At 41.1% G+C, this 25,644-nt stretch overlaps 2 protein-coding genes across 2 annotated transcripts; one reads left to right on the top strand and one right to left on the bottom strand.

The window, feature by feature from the left end:
- Window positions 1–309: 309 nt before the first annotated feature.
- rhot2 (ras homolog family member T2) lies at window positions 310–10,260 on the top strand. Its single transcript, XM_085416131.1, has 19 exons — window positions 310–492; window positions 1,163–1,221; window positions 2,117–2,198; window positions 2,332–2,375; window positions 2,693–2,746; window positions 2,834–2,886; window positions 3,263–3,371; window positions 3,549–3,650; window positions 3,790–3,888; window positions 3,979–4,087; window positions 4,205–4,325; window positions 4,543–4,627; window positions 5,307–5,452; window positions 5,559–5,659; window positions 6,985–7,115; window positions 7,240–7,320; window positions 7,411–7,533; window positions 8,051–8,253; window positions 8,911–10,260. Exons 1-19 carry the CDS (start codon window positions 456–458, stop codon window positions 9,026–9,028), a joined length of 1,857 nt encoding a protein of 618 aa, XP_085272257.1. The 5' UTR covers window positions 310–455; the 3' UTR covers window positions 9,029–10,260.
- A 1,219-nt stretch (window positions 10,261–11,479) lies between these two features.
- h1-0 (H1.0 linker histone) lies at window positions 11,480–12,903 on the bottom strand. Its single transcript, XM_085416132.1, has one exon. The coding sequence runs from the start codon at window positions 12,645–12,647 to the stop codon at window positions 12,054–12,056; it is 594 nt and encodes a 197-aa protein (XP_085272258.1). The 5' UTR covers window positions 12,648–12,903; the 3' UTR covers window positions 11,480–12,053.
- Between the last annotated feature and the right edge of the window lie 12,741 nt (window positions 12,904–25,644).

Genomic DNA, 25,644 nt, shown 5'->3' with positions numbered 1-25,644 from the left:
GGCAATAAATGGGACAAATGTTAAAATATAGACCCCGATGATGTGCTCCATGTATTTATATTTGCGAGGATGAAATGTGATTTAAAAATGCTAAACTGGGAGTGATGAACACAGATTGATGTGAAACCACATATCATGTTTGATATTATTTTTTTCTTGTTTGCACTTGTTGTGTATTCCCTGTGATTTCAGTGTGTAGTTGAGCAAACAAACCCTGATCCAGTGCAGTAAATCCAAAGACGACAGTGCAGTGAGTAACGCCTGGCCTGTGCCCAGCAGAGGGCGTGGTTTCACAGTCTCCTCTGTGAACCGGAAAGATATGATTTCACCTTGGCTGCATATCGCTGTGGAGTGGCACACGTTTGTTTTAAGCTAGAAATTTGACATTCAAATGAATGGTGGATGTCACTTTAGTGCCGCGACGTGTCTGACTGTTCTCCAGAGAGAGAGGAAACATGAAGCAAGACGTCAGGATACTTTTACTGGGGGAACGTAAGTCATTCACACTGACAGCCGAGCACAAGCTAAGCAACTAGCAGCCATTAGCTGCCGTAGCTAACTAACTTTTTGACTTCTAGTTGAATATGTTCTGGGTTACTGCTGATGCCAAGAGGCGATAAGTGTCTTTAAAAGGAAAGAAGTTACTCATATAAAAATATATGTTTTATGCTGGTACAATATACTCCTGTCTGTCGTTTATATTTCGCTAGCTTAAAATATTTGACTGGAAAGTTACAGTTAATAATGCGCTGCTGGATTCTAGCGCGGAGTAATCGCAATAACGTTATCATTTTATGTATTTTTATCTTATTGACTGAACAGTTTTAAGCCATACTGTGCAAAACATAAGTATATTTCATTGATCGTTTATTGTTAGTTTGGAAAGTTTGCTTTGAGTTAGGTAAGCTAACACATCAGTACTCTCTAACGGTCGATACAGTCATCAAGGAGCCATATAAACTAACTAAAGGTAAACAGAGTAACAGTTAGCTGCCAAACAATAGTATGTCTTTTATATAATCATGCTTTCTTCTGAGTGAACACGTTTCAATTAAGTGGGCTATGAAGCGGTCACTCCGCATAATAACTACTTTATAACTAGGTGCTATCAAAATACGAGCTAGATTAGCGCCTTTCATCCTCTCATTTTCTTCTCTGACAGCCAAAGTGGGGAAGACATCTCTCATCATGTCTCTGGTTGGAGAGGAGTTTCCTGAACAGGTAACTGTAAGCACAGCTCACCACTGCTGTGCCTTTCTAAGCATCTAAACATTTGCCTTTTCTTGCTATGTACACTCCTTCACTTTTTTGGGTGCACCTTTTGAACTGCCTACTAACACAAATATCTAAGCAGCCAATCAAATGGCAGCAACTCAGTGCAGTTAGGCACGTAGACATGTTCTAGATGACAAGCTGAAGTTCAAACCGAGCATCACAATTGCCAAAAGACGTGATTAAAGTGACTTTGAACGTGGCATTATGGTTGGTGCCAGACAGGCTGGTCTGAGTACTTCAGAAACCACTGATCTGATCTTCCCATGCAAGCATCTCTGGGAGTTGGTCTGAAAACCAAAAAATATCCACTGAGCAGCAGTTCTCAGGTTAGGCATCCTGTTCATGCAAGAGTTCAGAATAGCTAGATGGGTTCAAGCTGATAGAAAAGCAACAGTTACCTTGATAGTAAAAAGAGGTTATTGGAGTATGCAGAAAATTAAAGCTAAAAGCACATTATGTACAACACTAAAGTAGATACCATCCTGTCAGCTGTCAAAATGAAGTTATAGTTAGCACAGACTAACAACAATTGGATAATCGCAATTTTTTGAGTGACGACTTCTGCTGTGACATTTGGATGGCAGTCGCATTTTTGTGTAAGCAACATGAAAGCATGTAACCAGCCTGCCCTGTATCAACAGCTCAGGTTAGCAGTGGTGTAATGATGTGGGGGATATTTTACTGACGTACTGCTTGACACAAATTGAGCATGGGTTAAACACCACAGCCTACTTATTGTTGCTGACCATATCTGTCTTTTTATGACCAGAGTCTTATTATGACTGCATCCAACAGTAGTTTGTGATTATTAATTCAGTTAATGATGTTTAATTTCTAACAGGTTCCCCCCAGAGCTGAAGAGATAACCATCCCTGCTGATGTGACTCCAGAGAAGGTTCCCACACACATAGTGGACTATTCAGGTAGCACATCATTATTACACCATTGATTTGTTCTTGTTGTACACTGTGTGTGCAGTTTGTCGAAGTTGCAAATTGTGCACATGTGTCTGAATGGCATGAGTTTGAGATTAATGTTTATCTTCAACTTTAACAGAAAAAGAGCAGAGTGACGAGGTCCTTAGAGATGAGATCATCAAGGTAAATGCAGCAAGCAGCAAGAGAACATAATAAATGTTATTATTTCCAGCTGGAGTGCACCTTTGCATACTTGTAAATAAAAATATGAAAGCTGGGGCCATAAAACTTCAGACTGATCCTTTTCCTTTCTCTGACTCCAGTTACATATATGCACTCTTGCGAAATGTAATCAGTACTTAAAGTTCTTTTATTGTTCTAGTTTTTGTTTTGTTTGTCTTTGAAATGAGTGTAAAGTAGCAATCATTTAAACCGTTTAAACTGAGTCTGCTCTCAGTTTTTAGGATTAAGATCCAACTTTCTTTTTACACCCCTTACAGGCTAATGTGGTGTGTGTAGTGTATGATGTCACCAATGAGGACACAATAGACAAGGTAGTAAACTACTGTTTGTCTTATATTGTGTCATACTGTACAGTGATCCCACGCACATGTGTTACATGCCGCCTTTTCTTTTTTCAGATTAAAACCAAATGGATACCTTTAGTCAACGGAGATGCAGAGAAGGGAAACAAGTATGTATTAGAGTCTGTGTGTGTGTGTGTGTGTGTGTGTGTGTGTGTGTGTGTGTGTGTGTGTGTGTGTGTGTGTGTGTGTGTGTGTGTGTGTGTGTGTGTGTGCGGCTAGGTGTCCTCTAATCTGTTGAACTTTGCACTCTTTTACAGTGTTTGTTTGCATATGATGTTGGCAAACATTGTAATCTGGGAACTAGAGCTTCTTGTCACATTTTATAAAGTGGACCTTAGCGCATCAGTGAAATTCTCAAAATGTGGAACGAGTATTAGTATTTGAATCCCACAAGTGACCAGGAGCTTAGGTTGTGATGTATGTGTTTAATAAGTCCTGATGGTGTTGTGCTGAAAGTTCTTCTGTCTCCGTTTGCTACATCAGGGTTCCCATCATCCTCGTGGGAAACAAATCTGATCTGCGCTGTGGGAGTTCCATGGAAACCATTCTACCCATCATGAACCAGTTCTCTGAGATTGAGACATGTGTTGAGGTGAAACTTAACTCACACACACACATCTAATCTCTCCTGTCTGTACACACCTGCTTATTTTACCTGGACTCGCCTGGATTCATAAAAATATTTACACATGAACACCTTATCTGCCTTTGGGATTTCTGTGACAATGATATCTGAACCATTCTTTGCACTTTGTCTCTTTTTTCCAAGTGCTCTGCAAAGAACCTAAAAAACATTTCAGAGCTGTTCTATTATGCACAGAAGGCAGTGCTACACCCCACTGCTCCTCTTTATGACCCTGAGGACAAACAGGTCAGCCATTATTTTTTATTTATTTATTTATTTATTTTGGAGCTGCATGCCAGGTGTGGTTCTTCCTGTCTGAAACACTTCACTTGTATACAAGCATACATTCAAATTAATTAATTTTATATCTAATGTTTATCTCTAGCTAAAACCGTCGTGTGTCCGAGCCCTCACCCGAATATTCTACATTTCCGACCAGGACAACGATCGCATCCTCAGTGATGCTGAACTCAACAGCTTTCAGGTGCTCATTTTAAACAAATCAAATGTTTTCTCAGCTTTTACTTCAGACAAACATCTGATTTGTTTACTAAAAACACATGTCTTCATGTAGAAATCCTGTTTTGGGAATCCTCTGGCACCACAAGCCTTAGAAGATGTAAAGACTGTAGTTTGGAAGAACACCAGCGATGGAGTCCAGGACAATGGCCTGACCCTAAATGGTTAAAAAAATAATTAAATACAAAGTTATGAATGTCAGCGTGTAACCTTAAACCAGGTTGTTTGAGGGCCATATTCAACTAATGGTGTCACGTTTCTTTTTCTTCTTCTTTTTTCAGGTTTCTTGTTCCTTAATACATTATTTATTCAGAGGGGTCGACATGAAACCACGTGGACTATCCTCAGAAAGTTTGGCTACGATGACAACCTTGAGCTGACTGATGATTACCTTTACCCTGAGTATGTGTAGTGCCTGCATCCTGTCTCAGTCCAAAAACATAACATTGCTGAAGGCCACAGTAAACCAGTGGGGCATATAATTACACTGAAAACGTCATTGCTCCTGTACAGTTACAGTAATCTGTCATCCTGTTCATCCAGGTGGTTTTGACTTTGTTTGGTTTTTCTGCATTAGTCAGAGAAATATTGAAATATCTAAATGTTCTTCTGTTGTCAGACTCAGAGTTCCTGTTGGCTGCACCACAGAGCTCAATCATCAGGGTTACCAGTTCATCCAGCAGTTGTTTGACAAGTACGATGAAGTAAGTAGCAAGTTCAGTTGTTTGAGTCATGAGCTCTATTTAAAAAGTTTCCTTGACCTTGATGCTGGAAGGTACCTCAGTACTTGTGCAATTTTGTCTATTATGCACAAGATTTGATGTATGTAGTCAAGGAAAGTGTCCGTACACACTTAGGTTTAGTAAACTGAATGTTTATATGCCTCTGACAACAAAAAGTGCACAAACTGGCTCTTGTTCTCTCTGCTTGTAATTTTATGTGTGCTGTTAATGTGACAGTATGAATTCAGTTCTGTGTTAAAGGAGGTACATAGATTTTTTTTAATGACTGCTGTCTCAGCTTTGTTATGAAAAATAAACAGGGTGCCGCTAACACATAAAGCCAGATCGATTAATAGAATGCAGTGAGTGTTTGAAAGGGTCTCGTGTCATGCTGCACAGTAAAATTAGTGTAAACATGATCTCCCTGTTAAATGGTAGCTCATACCATGTTGAGTCTATCCATCCATTCATCCACAATTCACAGGATTCACTACTCCTACGGTATTGATAAGAATTTAATCAAAGTTACACACAGTGATCATCTATAGGGTCTCACAACATTTGTCATAATAAACAGTGAACTGCGATGGATTGTGAGCCAGATGAGCAGTTACATTACTGACATTCTGGTTTTGAAGAAGTGCATTGCTTTCCCTCTTAGGATAAGGACTCCGCCTTGTCACCGAAAGAGCTTAGAAACCTGTTTTGCGTATGTCCTTACATGCCATGGGGTCCTGAAGTCTACATGACTGTCCCAACCACAAATAAGGGCTACATCTCAAATCACGGCTACCTCTGTCAGTGGACGTAAGTTTCTTTGTAAATTATTGACATTATGTGTTAAGTAAGCTCTGGGTTTACACTTTAATGCACGTCCAGGAGTTTATTGTCTGCACACGTATGACCTTCACAGGCTTTCTGCATACCTTGACATCCACCGTTGCCTGGAGCACCTAGGATATCTAGGCTACCCTATTCTCACTGAACAGGACTCACAGACTGCTGGAGTCACAGGTGTGTGTGTGTGTGTGTGTGTGTGTTTGTGTGTGTGTTTAACATGGATGGTGAATAAAAGGCATTATTACTGTGACACATAGGAGATATCAGTACTTCTTAAATGTAATTCTCATATGTTAAGCTCTATATTGGAAGATTAGTCTTAATGCTGTTGAATAAGTTTAGCTTGTGCACGGTGATCTGATCTAATAGTTCCCCTTGAAATGGAAGTTTATAAATTGCATGTGTTTCAATACATTTATGGATGCATGCGTTGAAGCACAGTGCACTCTCTGCATGGCAAAGTAACTGGGTATTAACTCAATGAGTGATGAAGTTTGTATTTTGTGATTGACAGTATATGACAGGATGTGACTTAAAGATATCTGCAGACACATTGTGGGCAGTTTGAGAACAGTTTTGTAAGGATGTGTGATGTAATGTTACACATTTGTCAGGAAAACATCAAAAGTCTTTCATTTTTTCAAAGAGACTTTTTGTGCATGTGCGTGCTGGTTTTAGTTTTCTTTTAGGTAGTTTGATGTCCATTGGTGAGTCAGCCTTTTTTGTGCAAGAAAACCTGATCTTACTTTGATTTTCTTTTAAATAAATAAATTAACCTCTTTGTGTACTTTGGTTTTAGCCATGTTAGCAGAATCATTCAGGGAAAGTCTGCTTAATAACTGCCTGTCATCAGGGGTTTTTGTACTGTGCGCAGGATAAAACCTCCTCATTTTAGTGTCATTGAGAACTACATTCAGGCTAAAGATTGCACTTAAGTAACATCAGTGAGTAGAAGCCAGTGTTTTGCTCTTCTTTTTATCTTTTCTGATAGATTTATTTTAAAGTTTAAATTCTTAGCTCTATTTCTATTGGTTGCTTTGAGCACAAACTTTAAACTTTACACTTCATTTAAAACTAATGCAGTGTTTATGTGTACGGGTATTGACAACCACTAGAGGTCACTTTACTCAAGGTTTATGTTCACCAGCAACTTTCATGTCAAATGTGAAATACGGCAAAACATTTTAAGATAACTAAAGTGGCTTATTAGATGGGGCAGTAGCAAATACATGTGTTGACCAGTTTATCTTTGGGTAATTTCTACACTGTTTTTACAGGCTGATCTTTTGGCATCTTATGTTTTGGTGTTTTATGTTTTTTTCCAGAATTTTAACATCTGAAATGTTTAACGTTTTTCTTTTGATGAGCATCGGTGGTGCTCTTACAGCTAAGCTAGTTGAAGTCTAACCAGCTTCATAGGAAAAAAATAGCATATCAGTGTTTTTGCCCGTTTTGTGATTTATTTGTTTGTTTGTTTGTTTAAATGTTCATATGTGAAGTGACACGAGAGAAAAAGGTGGACCTAGAAAAGCGACAGACCCAGAGATCAGTATTTCTCTGCAAAGTGATTGGACCAAGAGGGACAGGCAAGTCGGCCTTCCTCCAGGCCTTTTTGGATCGCCACACTGTGGTATGTCCCCATCACCTAGTCCGGAGCTGAATGTCATATGTTGCATTCTTAGGTAGTGATAGACAAATACCACTCTTTACTATTAACTCTGATCATGCTAAAGTGTCTTTTTTTGCTTTAATAGAATAAAGGCGATTCCAGCAGTGCCTTCTGCCCTTATGTCATAAATACTGTACAAGTCAGTAACCAGGAAAAGTACCTTATCGTAAGTAGCTCCCATGGGGATTTTTTTTAAATCACCGTCTCTCTCTATCTGACCCTGACTATAACCTGAGCAACCTTCTCTTCTCTGCAGCTTAACGAGGTAGACGTGGAGACAGAGTTCTTGAAGAAGTCAGACGCCTCCTGTGATGTTGCTTGTCTCATGTACGACATCAGTGACCCCCATTCCTTCAACTATTGTGCCAGCATATACAAGGTCAGTTGCAGGACCATTTGAAGGACAAAGTGTCAATTTCTATTTATTTTTTTAATTTTGAGATCAGTTCTACTTTTACTGTGTGTTTTGCTGCTGTTTGCCCACAGTTACCCTATCTGATAATCCAGCACAGCTCACTTTGCAGCCTCTCCCAGTCTTTACCGTTCGTATATGTAATTACAGAAAGATAAGTTTGGAGAGCTGAAGATTGCAGAGGTTAGACGGTCCAACATATTAAATAGACTTGAGACAGACATCCTTCCAGCATCATTATTAGTTTTTTAATATTTGTTTGACTAAAGAAAGATTCAGTTACAATTACTCTGCAGTTACTAAGCAACACATAAACATAAACTGTGATTTAATTTGCTTGTATTTGGACCCACTGGCTGTAATTAGTTGACAACCCCATAGTTATGTGTTATCTGAATTACATTAGGACACCCTTTTATATAAATTTGCTCCTCTCTCAACTCAGCTTTTCACTGTTTGAACTTGTTAATTTTTTTTAATTTAGCAACATTACATGGAAAGCAACATCCCATGCGTGCTGGTCGCCTGCAAGGTGGACCTTCCTGAAGTGAAGCAGTTCCACGGGATGACCCCAGCAGAGTTCTGTTATAAGCACAGACTGCCTCCACCGATGCCCTTCTCCACGCTGTCCCTTGACTCCACCAGCAAGAACATCTACACAAGACTTGCCTGGGCAGCCATGTACCCGTATGTTTCAGTTAGACAGCCTGCTGCACTCAGTCACCACCTCCTGTTTTCAGTCACCATTTAGGTTCTTTGGTACAGGGAGAACATCCCAGGTTGAGCCCATGTTAGATTTATTAATAGAGAAGTATATGTGAGGTAAATGTCTCTATATATTATATATATCCACCTATAGGAACCGTATATTGTTTTAGGTAAACTGCGCACAGATTAAAAATATCCTAAGTGCTGTCAGACATTAGATAACACTGTTACCTGTAACTGTATAGTACCAATGACAGTTTCATAAACATCATACACACAGATTCTGACAGTCACTTTGGTTTGCACGTGCAGAGGGAGATGATGGCAGGCAGGCAGCAGAAAGCCGAGGCAGGGGTTAATTGCATATTTATGGCTCTGCACATACTAAATAAAGTGTAGAGTTATATCTACCACATTTTATTATCATTAAAAATCATTTTGATATACAGAGTTTCTAGGGGTGTATTCAGGAGAAAGTTTCATTAAAACTGTAGAAACTATAAAGCTGAATGAATAAAAGGTGCTAGGTGAAGGTGTAAAGTAAGCTAGATGTTTGTAATATTAATGCTTGTTCATGGTTTTTTTTTTTTTATTGCTGACCCTCTGTGATTGCTCTTTTTCCCTTTCAATCTCCAGGCACCTGAATGGTTCAGACATGAGCAACACAACATTCTGGCTGAGAGTGGCTTTGGGCTCGGCTGTGGTTGCAGTTCTGGGTTTTGCTATCTACAGAGCTGTTGCCAGACTGAAATAACTGACAAGCTGGAAAGGCTTTCCCCCCCCAGCCTGATGCTCCATCCATCAAGACCAAACCTCTGTGACCAGATGCAGAACCGCCACAGCTTGAACTAGACAAAGTCCATGTCATCTTACTTTTTTTTTTAATACCCTGAAGGCTTCCAGGACACTTTCCATATCTCTGCCATTTCCATCATCTGATCTCTTCTCCACTTTGAAGTCAGTTGATCACATCACACCAGCAGCAAGCTGATGATCGTATTATTCCCCATGCTGCCGGGCCCAGCTTTTTCCGCCTTACATTGTTCGTCCAGGCTAAGTAGTGGGTAGCCTTTCTGTGCTTGACACTCCAAGAACTGCTACTGTTAATATCCAAAAAGGTGCTTTATCAGAGGGGAGGAAATGCAGGAAGAAAGCAGTGTCAAGCCCACTGCTTTCCCCCTCAGTGTCAATATAGTGCTAATGATGAGAGATTTTTATATACGTGCATAAAGCAAAATATGCCAAATTGAAACACGAACCAAAGGGCAGCATGTGAAGCATTTTGGCAAAGACTACTTGCTGATTGGCTGCTGCTGAAACCCACACATGAGAATCGCTGTTTCTTCTGACTGAGATACCGGAGATACAAATTAATCGTATACGATTTGCCAAATTAATCCAGTGGCAGTGGGTAGTTGTAGCATGCTACTTTCCTCTTAGGCATGCTGTTTGGACTGATGAAGTATTGTTTTTCTTTTCTTTTTTAGTAGCAAAGTGTTAATGGGGAATGCTGTGGCAGGGAGAGATTTCTCTTTGTGCAGAAAGAAACTTTCCTTTCATGTGGAAGATGGTGGTTTTGCATTTGCCGGAATGTAGGAAATATTTTCTGCTCTAAAAGGAGACCAGGCACACCTACAAAATTTTACATTTTTAATGAAAAATGTGGTCATTTATCTTTGCTTCTGCTAGGTTTGTCAATTTCACTTTGAAGTTAAATTAATTTTAATCGATTTTAACTGTTTGATTTGTGCTTTTTTTTTTTTTTTTTTCTCCCCCCTAACACCCTTCCAATGATTTTCCTGTGTCACAGAGTCCACCATTGTATTGTTTTCCCACTATGACTCTTTGATTATTATACCTGTTTTGTTGACTGATTTAGCTCTGAACCCACTGTTTTCCCCGGACGTTTCTTTGACTTTTAAAACAGTTTTCTTACTGATTTTAGTTGCTTAATAAAAGACCAGACCAGACTGGGTGGAGACGTCATGACTGTTGAAAGAGATGTTGTGAAACTGTAATTATTATTGATGTTTAATAGTTGGCACTTTTATCTTTGGACCAAGTTTCTGTCGTTACTGAAGTTTTTTGTTTTTAGCGCTCAAGCGAGAGCAGATGTTTTTAATATCTGGCATCCGAGTGTATATGAGTCACAGGAGGAATGGATTCTCTGTAAACTTAATCACAAAACCTTATTTATTTATTTATTTATTTATATGCGTAAAGAGTTAAAATACTGAAAATTAGATTACTCCTCATTGATGCGGTTTCAACAGTGGCATGCTTTGGTTGGTCTGCCCGCTGCACATTGATTGCTCAGCAGGGAGCTTTTAAACAAGGTTAGTGCAGCAATCTTACATCCCTATATAAAGATAACAAGAGGGGAGTTATTTACATGTAATCCTGATTCCTGACTCTCATCATCAGTTGGGAATCCAGTCTGCTGCCGCCTTTGTGCCGACTGCAGTGAAGAGGAGCCCGTTTGTTCCTTCAGGACGCCACAAGATGGCAGAGTTGCTCCTCAGGTAAGGAGGAGGACGGCAAACGATGGGTGTGTCTGCAAAGGCACCTCCTCGGGGATCTGCAGCCCCTCTACATGATAGATGTTGAGTTTGATGTGCGAATGATTGTTACAGGTTAACCTGTATGTCCTCTATGTAGGAGCGTTTGAATTGTGGGTTTCACTAAAAAGCGTTAACCCCCAGTTATTTAATGCCCCTGCCATTGTATACAACTGCATTTTCATTGTATTAAAGTGCTTTATTCCTGTGCACATTTCCCGCTCTGTTGTGTGCAGGCTTCGTGCTTTATGTCACTCGGATTATAAATCAAACCTATTGTCTGCACCCACGGAGAGCAGGTTGCACTTGATAAGTTGAAGTATTGCTTCATAGTGTAAATTGCCACGTTATAACTTGAAGTCATCTCAAGTTTCACTATATTTAATCAGCTCTTATGCGATTAAAATATGTCATTAAGGCTTCCGTAGGTGGGCTTTGTTAAATCCCAGCGCATAACTAATACTATGGAAAAGAGGGTTTATATGTCATCCCAAATATCCACACATCCAAAATTGAGAACACTGTGTTCTTTGTCCTTGCAGCCAAATAAATGACATATAAGCCTTTAGAGTTTTGCTGTGCACAGTATTTTATCCATCCGCTTCACGAAGCGAATTACGCACATGCGCGCAATAAGTTGAAAACACTTTTTTGTTTTTTAGAAGATGACAAAGGTTTATTGGGTCGCAGTGTAAGCAGTCTTTAAAAGTGACTGAATACAGAGTGGTGCTTGTACATCATGAGTCGTCTGAACATGGAAAAAAATATATACAGGATGGAGTCTGAATGACCACTATAGAGGCTTTAGGAAATTCTTGCTGACGCTCGCCTCCCATGGTCTGTACATTGTGAAGGCTCAACAATGCTCAACATTGAAACATTTGTATTTTCAGCATGACCTCGTGCACTAACAACAACTATTCATGACTTCCACTGTATATACAAGTTTTCCTTATCAGCAAGATCTCACTCTAGCCCATAAGTAACCGAGGATCAGACGGGAATTAACAGTATTATTAATATTATTATTAACGCAATAATTAAAAAAACAAAAAAACAATGCTCACAATTATTTCTACAGCTTTTTTAGGCTATAGTGCAAATGGAGAGAAAACTACTGGTAAAAACAGTATAAGTTTGCATGACACCTTACAAAAATAATACATATACGAAAACATTTCCTTAAGTATTTACAGTGATTTTGCCTCCGCTATTGTCCATTCACTTCTTTTTTGATGTCTTGGCTGCCTTTTTGGGTGTCTTTGCCTTGGGCTTGGCTGCTTTCTTTGCTGGTTTTGCTTTGGGCTTGGCTGCCTTGGGTTTCTTCGCCGGTGCCTTTTTGGCTTTTACTGGCGTCGCCTTCTTCGCGACCTTCTTCACTTTCTTCGCAGCTGCTTTCTTGGGTTTCTCCGGTGTCTTGGCCACCTTCTTGGGCTTGGCCACCTTCTTGGGTTTGGCGGGCTTAGCCGCTTTCTTTGGCTTGGCGGCCGTCACCGCTACCGCCTTGGTGGACTTTTTGGAGTCCTCCGGTTTGGTGAGCCTGAAGGATCCGGACGCGCCGATTCCCTTGGTGTGTCGCAGCGTCCCAGCCGCCACCAGTCTCTTCAAGGCCATTTTAATCTGGACATCGGCGTTGTCGCCCACCTTGTAGTTTTTCCTCACGTACTTCTGGATGGACTGACGGGACGCTCCGCTCCGGCTCGCGTCGTGAACAATAGCCGCTTTAATCATGTCCGAGTACTTGGGATGAGAAGCGAGCTTCTTGGGCTTGGATGCCTTCTTGGCTTTGGCTGGAGCCGTGGATGTCTCCGTCATGATGACTTTTTTGTTCTTCTTTGTTTTGAGTAAGTTAACCAGCAAGTCCTGGAAGGTGTAAGTGTCACCCTGCTCTGTGCACAGGAACGTCGAGAAGAGCGAAATAAACGCGCAGTCAGAAATGAAGCTTTTCCTCTAAGTCCAGGTTATCGGACAATGCGCTACTTTATTTCTGCTTATAAATAATAAAAAATCTCATCCACACAAAGTCACGCTTTAATACCCGGGATCAGTTTAAGTGTCTTATTCCACAGGCGCGTTAGTGAGCCTATGAAGCCTATCTGCGGACGTGATTGAGAACACCAACTGCCAGCAGCTGATCTAGCGGACTCCATGGAACTGGCGCCGTCCCGTTTGTGTTTCTTCATCCTCCAACTCCTGACAAATATAAAAACTCCCGATGAATACTACCGAGCGGAACATCACGGGCTGATAGCAGAGACATTGGGCTTCACGCCGGCACACTCGTTGTCCTCCATCCGCGCCGGCCAACAACTTTTATTCCAGGAAAACCCGCTGGAAGTAACGCGTGCCGTGAACAATTTTGCACAATTCGCATTAAATTGACCCAAACACGCGGAACCTGGGACAAAATCACCCAACGCACATCGAAACTGCATCTATGCTCGTGCTGATGCACGCTGTTCGTGCAATGCAGGAGTCCGTTTTTCCTTTTAATACATGGATACATTTTCACAACTAACACAGTCCGGCCATTGACTTTGAGTGACGTGGTCGAGATTATTTACTGTTAAACCACGTATAAATTAAATGTCACGGTATCCAAGTTGCAGGTGACACTCGGGACGGTAATGTGGGTTTATTCGGATCGTGACACGCTTCGTGGGTTCCCCGTGTTTGCTCATATTGAGGCAGAATTGGTTATAACTGTCACTATGGCAGTCTCCACTCGAGCTTCATTGTCAGGAAAGTTGCCAACACCTTCAAAGATTAGGGATTCTGATAGCGGGTCTTAAAATTGATCACACCGTTTCTGACAGGGGTCACGGATGAGTGGTCGCTGTATGACCAGGTGTGAGTCCAGCTGCACACGGGGGACCGCAGCCGAAACCAAAGTCCTTCAGTATAGGGCGCAGTGATGGCTTTCTTTTGTTCAGGAACTGGCGCATCAGACCACAGTCAATAACAGGTTGGACGTGTGGTTTTGCTCATGATAGTGAGGGTCTGGGGTGCCGATGCAAAGCAGCAAAAAATAGATCCCAGATAATGAACTTTGCAACAATTCTGCTACATTATTTCTCATTTTAATATCAGGTTTACTGTCCCTCCCTGCAACGCCATTTTGATTCCTATATGAAACTCACAGCCACAGGAGTAGTGCTCTCACTCGACTTTTGTGACGTGCTTATCCAAGTTATTGGGGACTAATTTTTGGATGGATACCAGTTTCTGTCCTCCTGCGCATCACACTAAATCTTGCACACATACACACACAAAAACCACGCCGACAACTAGGCAGCTTTTCACAGAGGAGGTCCTCCACTGTAGGCTACTACAGGATTCTGCCCATTTTGGAGTACCCACTAAAGTACCCACTATTATAAAATTACATTTAGCTAGATTGCAATAATATCTCGCGTGCCTGTTTCTATATAAATATATATGAATGACATATAAATTATTTCTCTCCCTTGTTTATCCACCTGTGTGTTTATAGTGAGTTTAAGGACTGAGTGGGTTTTGTTTTGGGGGGCTTCTGGCGTGTGTGTTTCTCTGTTAACCACAGTCTGGGTGAGTTAGTGGGTTAGTGAGTGAGGAGGGATTGAATGGGTGAAAACGATCAGAGAGGGGAGGGGGCGTAGAGTGAATGAATGTGTGTGTGTGTGTGTGTGTTTTTCCCCCCCTTTCATGTGGTACACATGGAGCTTAAGAGGGACGGAAAAGATGAAAGGATGAGTTATGAATGGATGAGTGTGTGTGTGTGTGTGTGTGTGTAGGAGGGTCCATATGAAATAGTATTTATACTCATATAGCACAAGTGCACGGGTGGCGTTGGTGGTGTAGGTAGGTGAAGGAGTGAATAATTGAGCTCAGGCGAGCTGGAGGGAACAAAAATATGAATGTGGTGTAAGTGAATGGAGGAGAATAATTGGGCTGTGCGTTGCGCGTGTACGCGTTTGACTGTATAAATACTCACTGTTGGTTTTATGATAATATGGACAACATCTCTATTGTTTGTGGCTCCTTTTCGGGGTCAGGAGTAACAAGAACAGCGTTCGCGTTTCGGCTTGTTTGATTGGAGTGGAGGGCTGACTCCGGGGCCGTTGTTTTTGTCACCGGTTGCTCGCAGTGACGCGTCATTGTTTTTGGCCGCTTGTGCCCCGTTTAGGAAGCGGTGCTGAAAAACAGCAGCCAAACACGGAGTTGTAGTCCAGTTAGACCACTCCCTGCGTTCACCGGCAGAGGGATGTCCTTCACACAGGCTAGACCTCCCGAGCCCCGCTCAGCGCGCAGCATCGAAGTAATTATCGGGGTAATGATATGTAACTTGACGAACGTGGCACTTTTATTAGGACCGTCGCGGAGGCGTTTCTGTTTCACAGGCGACTCATAATTAACAATTATCCGCTGATTGTCTGAATCCCTGCCACAATTATAGCCTGCTGTGGCCCCTTCCCCCCACCCCTCCCCTCAAGCATTAGAGTCTCAGTGGTGTGGGACAAGTGATTAAGTCGATTAATCAATTAGTTGCTCGAAAGGAAATAATTTTTGATTGATTAGTATTTTATGCAAACATGGGTTGGTTCCCCGGTATCTGCTTCTTTTTGTGTTTCACATTACAATAAACTAAACAAAAGAAGCTGTTGAGGTGGCTTTGGACTCTGTCGCTTAATTACTTCTCAGTTTTGTAATAGTTGCAGCCTTATGTAGGCGGCGCTGAGATGGTAGAGCGGGTTGTACACTAATCAGAAGGTTGGTGGTTTGATTCCTGGATCCTCTACATCACAGTATTATTGGCAAGATGCTTCAATGTATTTATTAGAGTGTGAGTATGTGTACATTAGGTTAAAAAAGAGAGATATGTTAGTGTTTAGAGTGTTCAAATAGAGTAAAGAGAAAAAAAAACAGTCCATACATGCTGCCTGTGACCTTAAAAGATCCTGATGCCACTTTGGTGTTGACTGTGCATTTATGGGTCATGTGTGTCTGAGATTCGCCTTACGTAATGTTTGACCCAGTGCTGGTGTAGTTGTCTAAAGTTGGAGAGAGTGGAGTCGGAGTTATGTTACATATGTATTTACAGAAGACAGCTACACCATCGCGTCACGTGTGTTAGCGTTCCCACTCTAAATTTATCTGATGCCAGTTTGTAATTTTAGCTGAAGTAAACGATCTCAAGTCTCGTCCTGTCGCTGGTCCAAAGCATTCTGGGTAACATCAGCCACCATTTTGCTTCTGAAGGCCTCATTGTGCTGCCTATCAGAGAAGTTGATCGGATGTCAGAGGGTCCAGAACTGCCCAGCAGACAATTACACTGTGTTACGTTTAAAAGAGCACTGCTTTAAATTCAGTATTTGTAAAACTGGTTTTATTACGGTCTCGTAAATACACCACACAAACAATTTCCCTCATTGTTTGAGCAGCATTGAGCATTGTTTGAGTAATTTGTCATATTTTACCTCATGTATATCTAGTGAGATTATCCTATGTGGAAGAGTTTCCAGTCAGTTACAGTAAAAGGACTGTTTTAAACTAAAATGTGTGACGGGAACATCTCTCTATGAATACATTTTGGAAGCGAGAGGGATGTAAAAGGCTCCAAATTTGTTTAGCTGCCAACAGTTAGTCTCAGAATCCATATCTACAACTATGATAATAAAACGGATGACTACACCACCTCTTAAACGGGAAGGTGGGAATCGCCAGACATCCCATGATACAAAATATCACAACACTCATCATATGATACGGCAGTTTTTAACATTTTGCAATAATTAGAAACGAGTATTGCAACAATTATAAAAATAATATTGCAAATTATTATCAGTCAGTATATGTCTTATCCAATAAAATCAATTTCTCTCAATTCAGTTATCACTTATTTATTTTAGCAAAATGAGATTGTTAAGTAAATCAACATTGTCATTAAAATTGGCCGTAAATGTTGCCATAAGACTGAGTCATTCTATTAGTCTTTGCATGAATGCGGTCAAGTTGGAAATGACATGCAATCGGTTTCTGATAATACAGTAGTTAACTGTGTTAAATCGTCAAAATCACACATCTGTTGTTGTCCACACAGACTGAAATTTACATTTAACTGTTCCATTTGTGCTCAGCGGTCTTCCTGTACCACAGGAATATAACCAGTTGGTTGCCTCTAAAACTCTGGTTACAATTTCTTAACAAGAATGATTAGAATGAAGAGGCTAGGACCTCAAGATGGTGCGCTTATGAGCTTGATTTTTTTTTACTTAATAAGGTAGATGCAAGTTATGAAAACTGGGCAGGACAGGGCTTAACAGTATACTGTATGTTTTATGATAAGGGAACTGGGTTTGGGATGAACTCTTGTTTGGTTGTTTATACTCAGTAAACGTGGATAAAGTGACCAAGCTATTATGTGGCATTTTGAGTCTGGCTCCCTATTAAAAAAATGTATATTTTTGGTAAATTCTAAATAATGATAATTTTTTTTAAAAAAGGAACATAACCAGAATATGCCAGAATCAGCTGGCAGCCTGTCCCCTCTAGTTGTGCTCATTGACGGGGACTCATTCAGACTAATGCCAACATGTCGGCAATTTGTCTGCATTTATAAATTAGACAAATTATTTATTATTTGCAAACCTTTGACAGTCTCTCTCTGAGTGATTGCAGTCAGTCCAAGTCAGACTAGTGCAGAAAGCTCCCCTCCCATCGGGCAGTATGAGCTGACTTGGTTGTATTTTAATATATTTAATAAAATATTGATATTTGGTGTCCTTGTATCGATATAGTACTGACAAACAAAATTTCAAAAGTTTTGTGAATATTTTTTCCCCATTCCTGCTAAACACTGAACAAAAACCAGAGCTGTTACCTGTCAAGATCATCTTTTCCACACAGTATGTCAATTGATGGTCTGTACCATGATCTGCATGTGAGCTAGTGTAACATTGCTTCCAGAATAACCTAAATATTAAACACAGATCCTTGTACACTGTATAATTTATCCATGCTAGAAAAGGGCAAATCGAGGCTGATACGAAATGAAGCGTGTTAATCTTTTAACACTTGCACCTTCCAATAAATCCACTTTACTTAAAATCTGCTGTTTTGCATTGCTTTATGATAGACTTGAATGCAGGCCAGCCATTTAACCAGCAGCACCCAGCAGCACATTTTTGTTCTTCTGCAGGCTTTGTGCTTCAGCTTCTTTAAAAGTTCACCAGTTAAATCTTTCAAACTGCCAAGTCTGGGCTTTAGTCTGGCTGGTTTTATTTGAAAGAACCATTTGTGCCATGTTTCAGCACATAGTGGCAATATGGCAAGTCTCCAGAAGTAATCGGACACTTGGCTGACAAATGTGCGTTTGGTTCGCTGTGTGTCATTTCTGTGTTGGTTCACGCTGCTGTGGATCACAACTGCTGTACTGATTATCAGATCCTCTGTGGATCTATAAAATGTAAGCCCCTGGTAAGCCTTAGAAGCAAAAAAAACTGAGCGTAAATCACAAACATCCACAAAGAAATGAGAAGAGTTCATATGAAGCTGTTCTGTCAAACATGGTGGTGCTTCTTTCCTGGGTTGGGTTAATAAAGCTGACAATAGAAGTGGCCCAGTGGCATCTGCCTGCGATTTCACAGCTGATGGAAGCAACAAGATGAATTCTTAGATTAATCTAAACTCCCCCACTCACAGCCAAAGCAACCAAAGAGGTTTTTAGGATGAAATTGTGAAATATTTGGTCATTTTTGCTTAATCTGGTTACATCAGGAAGTCTATCCGGAGCAAAAATCTGCCAAATCAAACATGCAGATCGACCTTCTGTGGAGCAGCCGAAAGTAGTTTGTTTTTGCTCACTTAAGGGAAATGGACTTATAGAGTTCTTTTCTACTCTACCTGAGCTCTTTATGCATGCACCCATTCACACACACTGTTTTCCACACCTAAGTGCTTTCTATCCAGCATTCACACTCTGATGAACACATCGGAGAGCAGATCAGGGTTCAGTATCTTGCCCAAGGATACTTTTGGCATTCAGGCTGGAGGAGCCAGGGATACACCCACAAATCTCCAATCAATATATGACCACCTCTAGCGTGTGTCAGCTTGGTGCATGCATAAGATGATTCTGTTTATGCTGTTTATGATGTGTCTCACTACTTTAGAAAACTTTGGCACTGTCTGTATGACAACTTGTCTGTCCTTCAGTTTGTGCTGAGAGTCAAATCTCTCAGGTTGATTTGAATTGTGATGCAGTAGAGGGCCCGAAGAGTGACAAAAATGTGCAACTGCCCAAATTGTTACTGTCTGGACTGTATATCATCATTTTATCCCTGTTCAGGCTCAAAATGCCAGTTATGGATCTGAGGTGGACATTGTTTAGTTCAACTGTCATTTACGCTGTCACAGCTTTCTGTGAGATTAGACCTTTACCACGGTGACGCTAGGCCTTGCTGAGAAAGTGAGAACAGCTTTTTGACACTGCAGTGGTTTTAATATTGTTGTCTTCAGGCCAGCTGGGTGTGTGTGCTCTCCGTCGAAGTCTAAGTGTGTGTTCTGGTTTTGACAGCTGTGTCATCGCTTCGATGTCGGAGCAGGTGTCAACGGCCAAGTGCTGCGCTGACTGCTGCGCATCCGAATCAACAGAGGCCGTCAGTTCGCATCGCACCAAGAGGTTCTTTGTGAGCGTCTCTTCAAAAACGCCCTCTGTCATTTTGGTATGTAGAGTAGTTAACTATTTCCACAATGTCAGCTGTCAAACCACCTCTCGTATAACAGGCTGCTCACTGGACACAGTGTGTCAGAGCACCTGCGCGCTGTCAGTCACACCAGCAGAAGCTTTGGTGAGGGATTGTCAGCTGACAGTTGAAAGATTGTTTTGGGGTTTTTTAACTGAAGTGCTGAGTCATGATGTCAAGCAGCCATCTGGAGTTCTTTCAATAAACTAAAGTTATCGTATTAAGGTGAGATGGCACAGGCAAAATCCTGTCCCATGCTACCTGAAAGAAATAGTTCCAATAATAAGTTTAAGTCTTTATCTGCAGTGAATGGGTCGTTTGGGCACTTTGCAAATTTGCAGTTGTATCAACAGTTCAGGCTGGTGGTGCTGTAATGGTGTGGGGGATATTTTCGTGCCCCTTACAACAAGCTGAGCATCATTTAAACATCACAGCACCTTGTTCAAACTACACCATGAAGAATTAAAGCAGTTCTATAGGTACAATCAGGTACTAGCAAGGTGTACTTAATAAAGTGGCCCACGAGTGTACACAGACTTTGTCAAATATACAAATGCAGCATTGGCAACTTGCATTTAAAAATCTAATTTCTGGCTGTGAATGTTTTACAGTCGGGTTTGTTTTTATGTCACCCAGAGCTCGACTAACAGAACTTTTTTTCCCCTTAAAAATGGCAAAAATGTGCTTTTTCTGGCTTTTCCCATTTGTGGAAATCTGAAACAAGAATTTTGAGCAGTTGCTAATTTGCAACAAAACATTCAAAGAACTTACAATATAACAGGAAATGATTCTTAACTGGGGAAGAGCCAAAGTGATAACTGTTATTAAAAATGTAATTCGTCTGCAGTGTCTCTCTCTCTCTTTCTCAGTAGCAATAAAACTAAACCAGAGCAGCATTTAGTTTGTAATCAAACACTTATAGTGATATTTTGGTTATATGCTGTCACATCTGATTGACACTGGCACTCGTAAAGAATGCTGAATTTAGCTCTAATCCTGACTTTAGCCTTTGCCCCTTTAATACACTGGGACTTACAGTAGGTAGAGAACATGAGCAAAACAAGCTGCAGCAGCAGTCAGACACTAACTCTGAGCTGTGTAATGTGTGCCAGCTTCATTTTAATTGAACCTTTCTTTGGTTCGTCTGGGGTTGTTTTTGTTTTTGCGTTTTGGTCTTTCCCCCATTAGTTTCATGGTTTTATTTCAACATCTCCTATAAAAACTAAAATTTGATTGATTGTTTTTCGCTTTTCCCGTGCTACCAAAATATTTTGCAAACTGTTTTTCAAAAAATCTGGGAGAATACTTTTGCACATAGTGCAGTTCTGGTGTCTTGCGGTGCTGAGTTTTACCAACAGAGGGCAGCAGCATTTTAAACACAGGTTAGAAATTGTGTTATTTGGCATCTATCAACATAATCACTGACTTGAGGGGAATTCAAATTACAAAAACCGTGTCAGAAATTTCTGCTTGTGTCAGATGATGATGATGAAAGTAAATGGTTGAAAAAGAAAAAATAAATGCAGGCAGTAGAGACACTTGGGTTGTTTTGTTCATTTGCAGTTCTGCCCAGATGTTTTGTTTTATACCACCAATAATAATCAGTATTTAGTCTGATCACTGGTGGTTACGGTTACGGAGGATACGGCTTTGTGGGGCATCTTTATGACCCCCCTCTTCTTCTTGTTCGCTGAAGACGGCTCTTTATGACTGATGGTCAGAGCGGTGCAGCACATTGAATAGAAATATTTACATCTGTAGGGCCTAAAACTTTAATCGCTGTACTTCATGTGTAAAACACATGAAAGCACGTGGAGGACAAGCTTGGATTCAGATGATGCAACTGCAGCCTTAAACAGCAGAGGTCTCTCCATGACTCCCAATCCTATCAATGAGAAGATCCTCGGAAAATCTGATTTTTACACCACATTTGTAGCACTGAAAACAAAATTTGGGTCTAATCTGCACTTCATGTTTTCGTGTGTGTGTGTGGGAGAGAGAGAAAGAGAATATTGTGAAGCTTAGAGTTGGCAGAGATCATAGAATATATAATACAGTCCTCTTTTTAGTAATTTTCCCCTCTGCTTTTCCTTCCCCCCTCCTCATTTCCCTCCAATTTCTGCCTCCTTCCTCTGACTCTCTCCTTCCTCTTCCCCTCCTCTTCTGTTTTATGTCCCCAAGAAATCTTCTAAGTAGAGCAGTTTGGATTAAAACTGTGTCATTCAATGACCTGATTCATTTTTCTGCCATTTTTCTTTATTTTTTTTTATCATGTGGGTGATTCCCTCTATTGCACAATACCTGCTGCTTGATATTCAGTGGCTTGAGTGTGAAGCCCCTCATCTATTTTAATCCTTGTGATTAGCGGAGGCTAACGGGTTATTAGAAAACCCCCTCCTGGAACAAGCCGTGTCCTTAATTTACAGAAGATTAGATTAGAAAACAATAGAGCAACACTTAAATGCTGAGATCAAGCACATTGGCAGCATGCTGAGCGTTCATTATATTGTGCAGACTGGATTATATTTGCACTCCAAAACAACTTTCAGACCAGCCACTCTCCCTGAGTTTATTGTCTCTTTTCTCTCAGTGAATTCACAAACTTTCTCTTCCCCCTGGTTGTTTTCCAGCAATGTTTCCCAGCGCGCACCAGACAGCGCTCCAGCTGAGCGTCCACACAGAAACATCCTCAGGTGTCGATGTGTCTCCTTCCCACTACTCCCCTTTCAACAAACCAGACAAATAAGATTTCACGAGGTAATTTCTTGTTATTGCTTTCTGCAGCGCGGTTTATACTCTTCATAGACGGGGCCAGGAATCGATGAGTCTGGCTGAGATGTTTTACTTTACTGAATATGAGGTACAGCGAGGTAAACAAAGGCTCAAGAGGTATAGTGTATCATCTTGAAGCAGTATGCAATATCGGGGCATTCACGGGGCTTTTGATTGACTGGAGTGTTTAAGCGTTTTGTGTGAAATGGTATACTAGGCATGACACATGACACATCATAACAAACATCTCCACAAAGGGAACAAAACAAAAGGCAAAACGGATTTTTCTGCCTCTTTTGTTTAACGGACGTCTTTCAAACACTGAGATGGCAAGTTGTTTGTTTTGGGGGGTTTAAGTGTTATTTTGTGAAATAGTGGCTCCTTAGAGTAATGAAACAAATACAAAAACATCATGACTGCGTGTACTCCAGCTTTTAACACAGTGTGTTTACAGGGTGAAGTGTAACTTTCAAACTGGTTGTAGATTCCTTACATATGAAGTTAAATTTAAACCTAAGGATCTGATCTCCAATAACTTCGTCTTCAGTTATGAAAACTCTAGATTTAGCCAATCAAACCTTGCTCGGTTGTGTTGTAAAAGAATTTACTCCACAGCAGACATGTGACAGCTGCCTCTTCCCAGATGCTGTGTTATTAAAGCCAAGTGCTTTAAAAAATATATATAAAATCTGTGTAGAACCTCACATTGCTGCAACAATCAAAACTGCATCGTTAACAGAGCCTTATTTTCAGTCCAGACTGAGCAGCAGGTCTGAATATCAATTAGATTTAATAAAGATTGGAACAAAAGAATTAACAAAAGTCTTTTAAAGATTGTTTAAGATAAACAATGATTTTTTTCCCCCACCCTGTTTAAAATGAATCCATAGTTTGGAGTCTCTGCTTTGTAAACAGACGTATCCAACTCTCGTGCTAATAATGCTAGTGCAGGCTGTGTACAATTAAGCACACTGAATTCAGACCTTTTAAGGCATTCATTTATAGCTTCATCTTACCGCACTTTCAGTGAAGGACAGCTATTCTCACAAACACCTGCCTTATGGACCTGCAGGTCGTTAAGCTGGTGAGGAAGAGTGTAGACTGGTGGTCTAATTAACGTGCATTTCTGCACTCCCTGAACGGCCTTGTTATTCTCTCCCCATTCTCACGCAGAGGCTACACCAGTGTTTTGTCTGCAGCTCTCAGGGCTTGTTAAAGAGGAGCAGGTCTGCCTGGGCTCATCCTGCCGTCTGCATCCATCCACCAGAGGTGAAGGGTTTAGTCGGGCTCGTTCAGTTGGCGATGCTTCAGGCAGCCGAAGACTGGACTTTCTTTGGGTCGACTAATGTCACTTGGTTTCGGTTTAATGGCAACAATGATGCTTGTTTGACCTTTGGTGGGGCCGTGAGCTTTGTTGGCATGTTATTTACACCGCTGAAAATGCTGTTTACTTGCATCAAGTGCCATTTTGTTCCATAGAGGGCATTTGACTTGACGTAGTGTGGCTCAATAGAGCGGTATGTGTTTAATTTTGGATTTCTATGCTAAGAAATCTCATGAAGACTACATTAAATTCATCTTTTGTGTTCAGTTTTCCAAAGTCTGGGCGTTTCTCTTAGGAGGGTTCTCTGCTGTTTTTCTTACCGCACCGGATATGTATTTTTTTACTTGTCTATCATTGTTTGATGGAAGTCCTTTGAGGTTACCAAGGCAACAGTTGAATCCAGGTTCACTTTGGCAGCTTTATCAATCTGTCTCGCTCATTGCAGTTTGCAGATCCTCCAGCAGTGACCTCGTAATTAGCTCGGTCGTATTCAGGCTCACAACTACCGAGTATTGGAGACAAATTAATTCTTAACATTGATTAGTAGTCGAACAAAGAACGTCATGGCGTGACTTCAGTCTTTCCACGCAGGGAGGAAAAAAATAGAATCCTGTCATCTCCAAAGACTTGGAGGGTAATTATTAAGGTTTTGTTCAAACAGGAGTGTCAGACTGGCATAATGGGAGGTGACAAAGGGAAGGTCTGGGAGCTATGCCATATTCACTGTGGCCCAGGCCAAAACCATTAGAATAAATACGGCAGTTACTTATGGCTTTGTATAGCTCGCAGGCTCCATCTGACCCAATAAAGCACAAGACAATACTGTCCTTGTAATGAGGTATATATATATTTTATTTATTCCTTTCTCACATTGAAGAGAACTTATAAACCACTTTGCATCTATATGAAGAGAAAGGTCCAAACATGTGGTGCAATCACTGCAATCGTTTCAGCAAGCAGAGGGACTGTGAGTTACACAGAAGACATTAAACATCGCCGCCTCACCCATTATCTGTTAGCTGAAGCGGTCCCTGAGTCACAGCCTTGACACTGTGCTCCACTGGAGAGGGTTTAAAAAAATAAAATAAAACTAAGATTTACATTACACTGCCATTATCACCATTGTCCTGAGGAGGAGGGGTCACTGTGGATTTGTGCAGGAAGAAAACACCTTTTAAACAATCTCAAGAAAGGACTGACGCCCACCTGAGCGCTAACAACTTCAGCTATTTTTATGTTCTCCTCCCCGCAACCAGTCTCTTTATTACCTGTCAGGTGTTGTAGATTGAACCATTGTTCTGATATTACTTAATGAACAGTTATGGGTTCTGGGTCGGTGTTATTGTTGTTGTGGTATTCGTCTGAGCTCAGTGGACGATCAGTGAGCCAGCCAAGCTGTCTGATTCAATTTCATGTTTGTGTTGGAGGTGGGAGTCCGTTTGATCATTAGAGCAGTCCTTACAACGAGCTAATGTGTCAGAGATTATAATTAGAACGTAAAGGGCTGCAGAACAGCTAAGGTTTGATCAGTGGTATCAGTAGTTCTTTTTCCTTGTGATCCTTTATGCAACACATCTCGTGTGTGGCTGAAATTGACAGACACAACATGGATAGTATTTTACCATATGTCTGTGTATTAGTAGCTTTTGTCTTGTTTACACTGTGTGGTTTTGTGTATGTATGAATGTAACAGACCAGACATGTGTCTGTGTGTGTGCATGTGTGTGGGTGGGGGTGTCTGTAGCAGTAGTAAGCGCAAAGCCGCAGTGGAACCCATCCTCTCCTCCTTCCCCGAGACGCCTTACTTGTAGTGAGGAGAGGAGCCGCAGCCCCTGGCCACTCCTTCCCCTCCTGCAATTGGAAGCGAGAGGCCGCCTCCCTCCTCTGCCTCATTGGTATGCAGGCGGTGCAGTGTGTGTGTGTGTGTGTGTGTGTGTGTGTGTGTGTGTGTGAGAGAGAGAGAGAGAGAGAGGAGAGGGATGAGAGAGAGAGG

Source organism: Rhamphochromis longiceps, linkage group LG8 (genome assembly GCF_057381845.1).
Source record: "Rhamphochromis longiceps isolate RC_006_pf linkage group LG8, R_longiceps_female_GT1.1, whole genome shotgun sequence".
In the NCBI taxonomy this organism is placed as follows: domain Eukaryota; kingdom Metazoa; phylum Chordata; class Actinopteri; order Cichliformes; family Cichlidae; genus Rhamphochromis; species Rhamphochromis longiceps.
The sequence above is the reverse complement of the archived record's forward strand: the minus strand, read 5'-3'. Positions and strand labels throughout refer to the sequence as shown.

What these genes read in the sequence shown, in the direction of transcription:
- rhot2 (XM_085416131.1), top strand. Translation starts at nt 456, where the DNA reads ATGAAGCAAGACGTCAGGATACTTTTACTGGGGGAAC. An exon ending in GGCTACCTCTGTCAGTGGAC is followed by an intron (nt 5,453 to 5,558) that starts GTAAGTTTCTTT and finishes TGACCTTCACAG; the next exon opens with GCTTTCTGCATACCTTGACA. An exon ending in GCCTGGGCAGCCATGTACCC is followed by an intron (nt 8,254 to 8,910) that starts GTATGTTTCAGT and finishes TTCAATCTCCAG; the next exon opens with GCACCTGAATGGTTCAGACA.
- h1-0 (XM_085416132.1), bottom strand. Translation starts at nt 12,647, where the DNA reads ATGACGGAGACATCCACGGCTCCAGCCAAAGCCAAGAAGGCATCCAAG.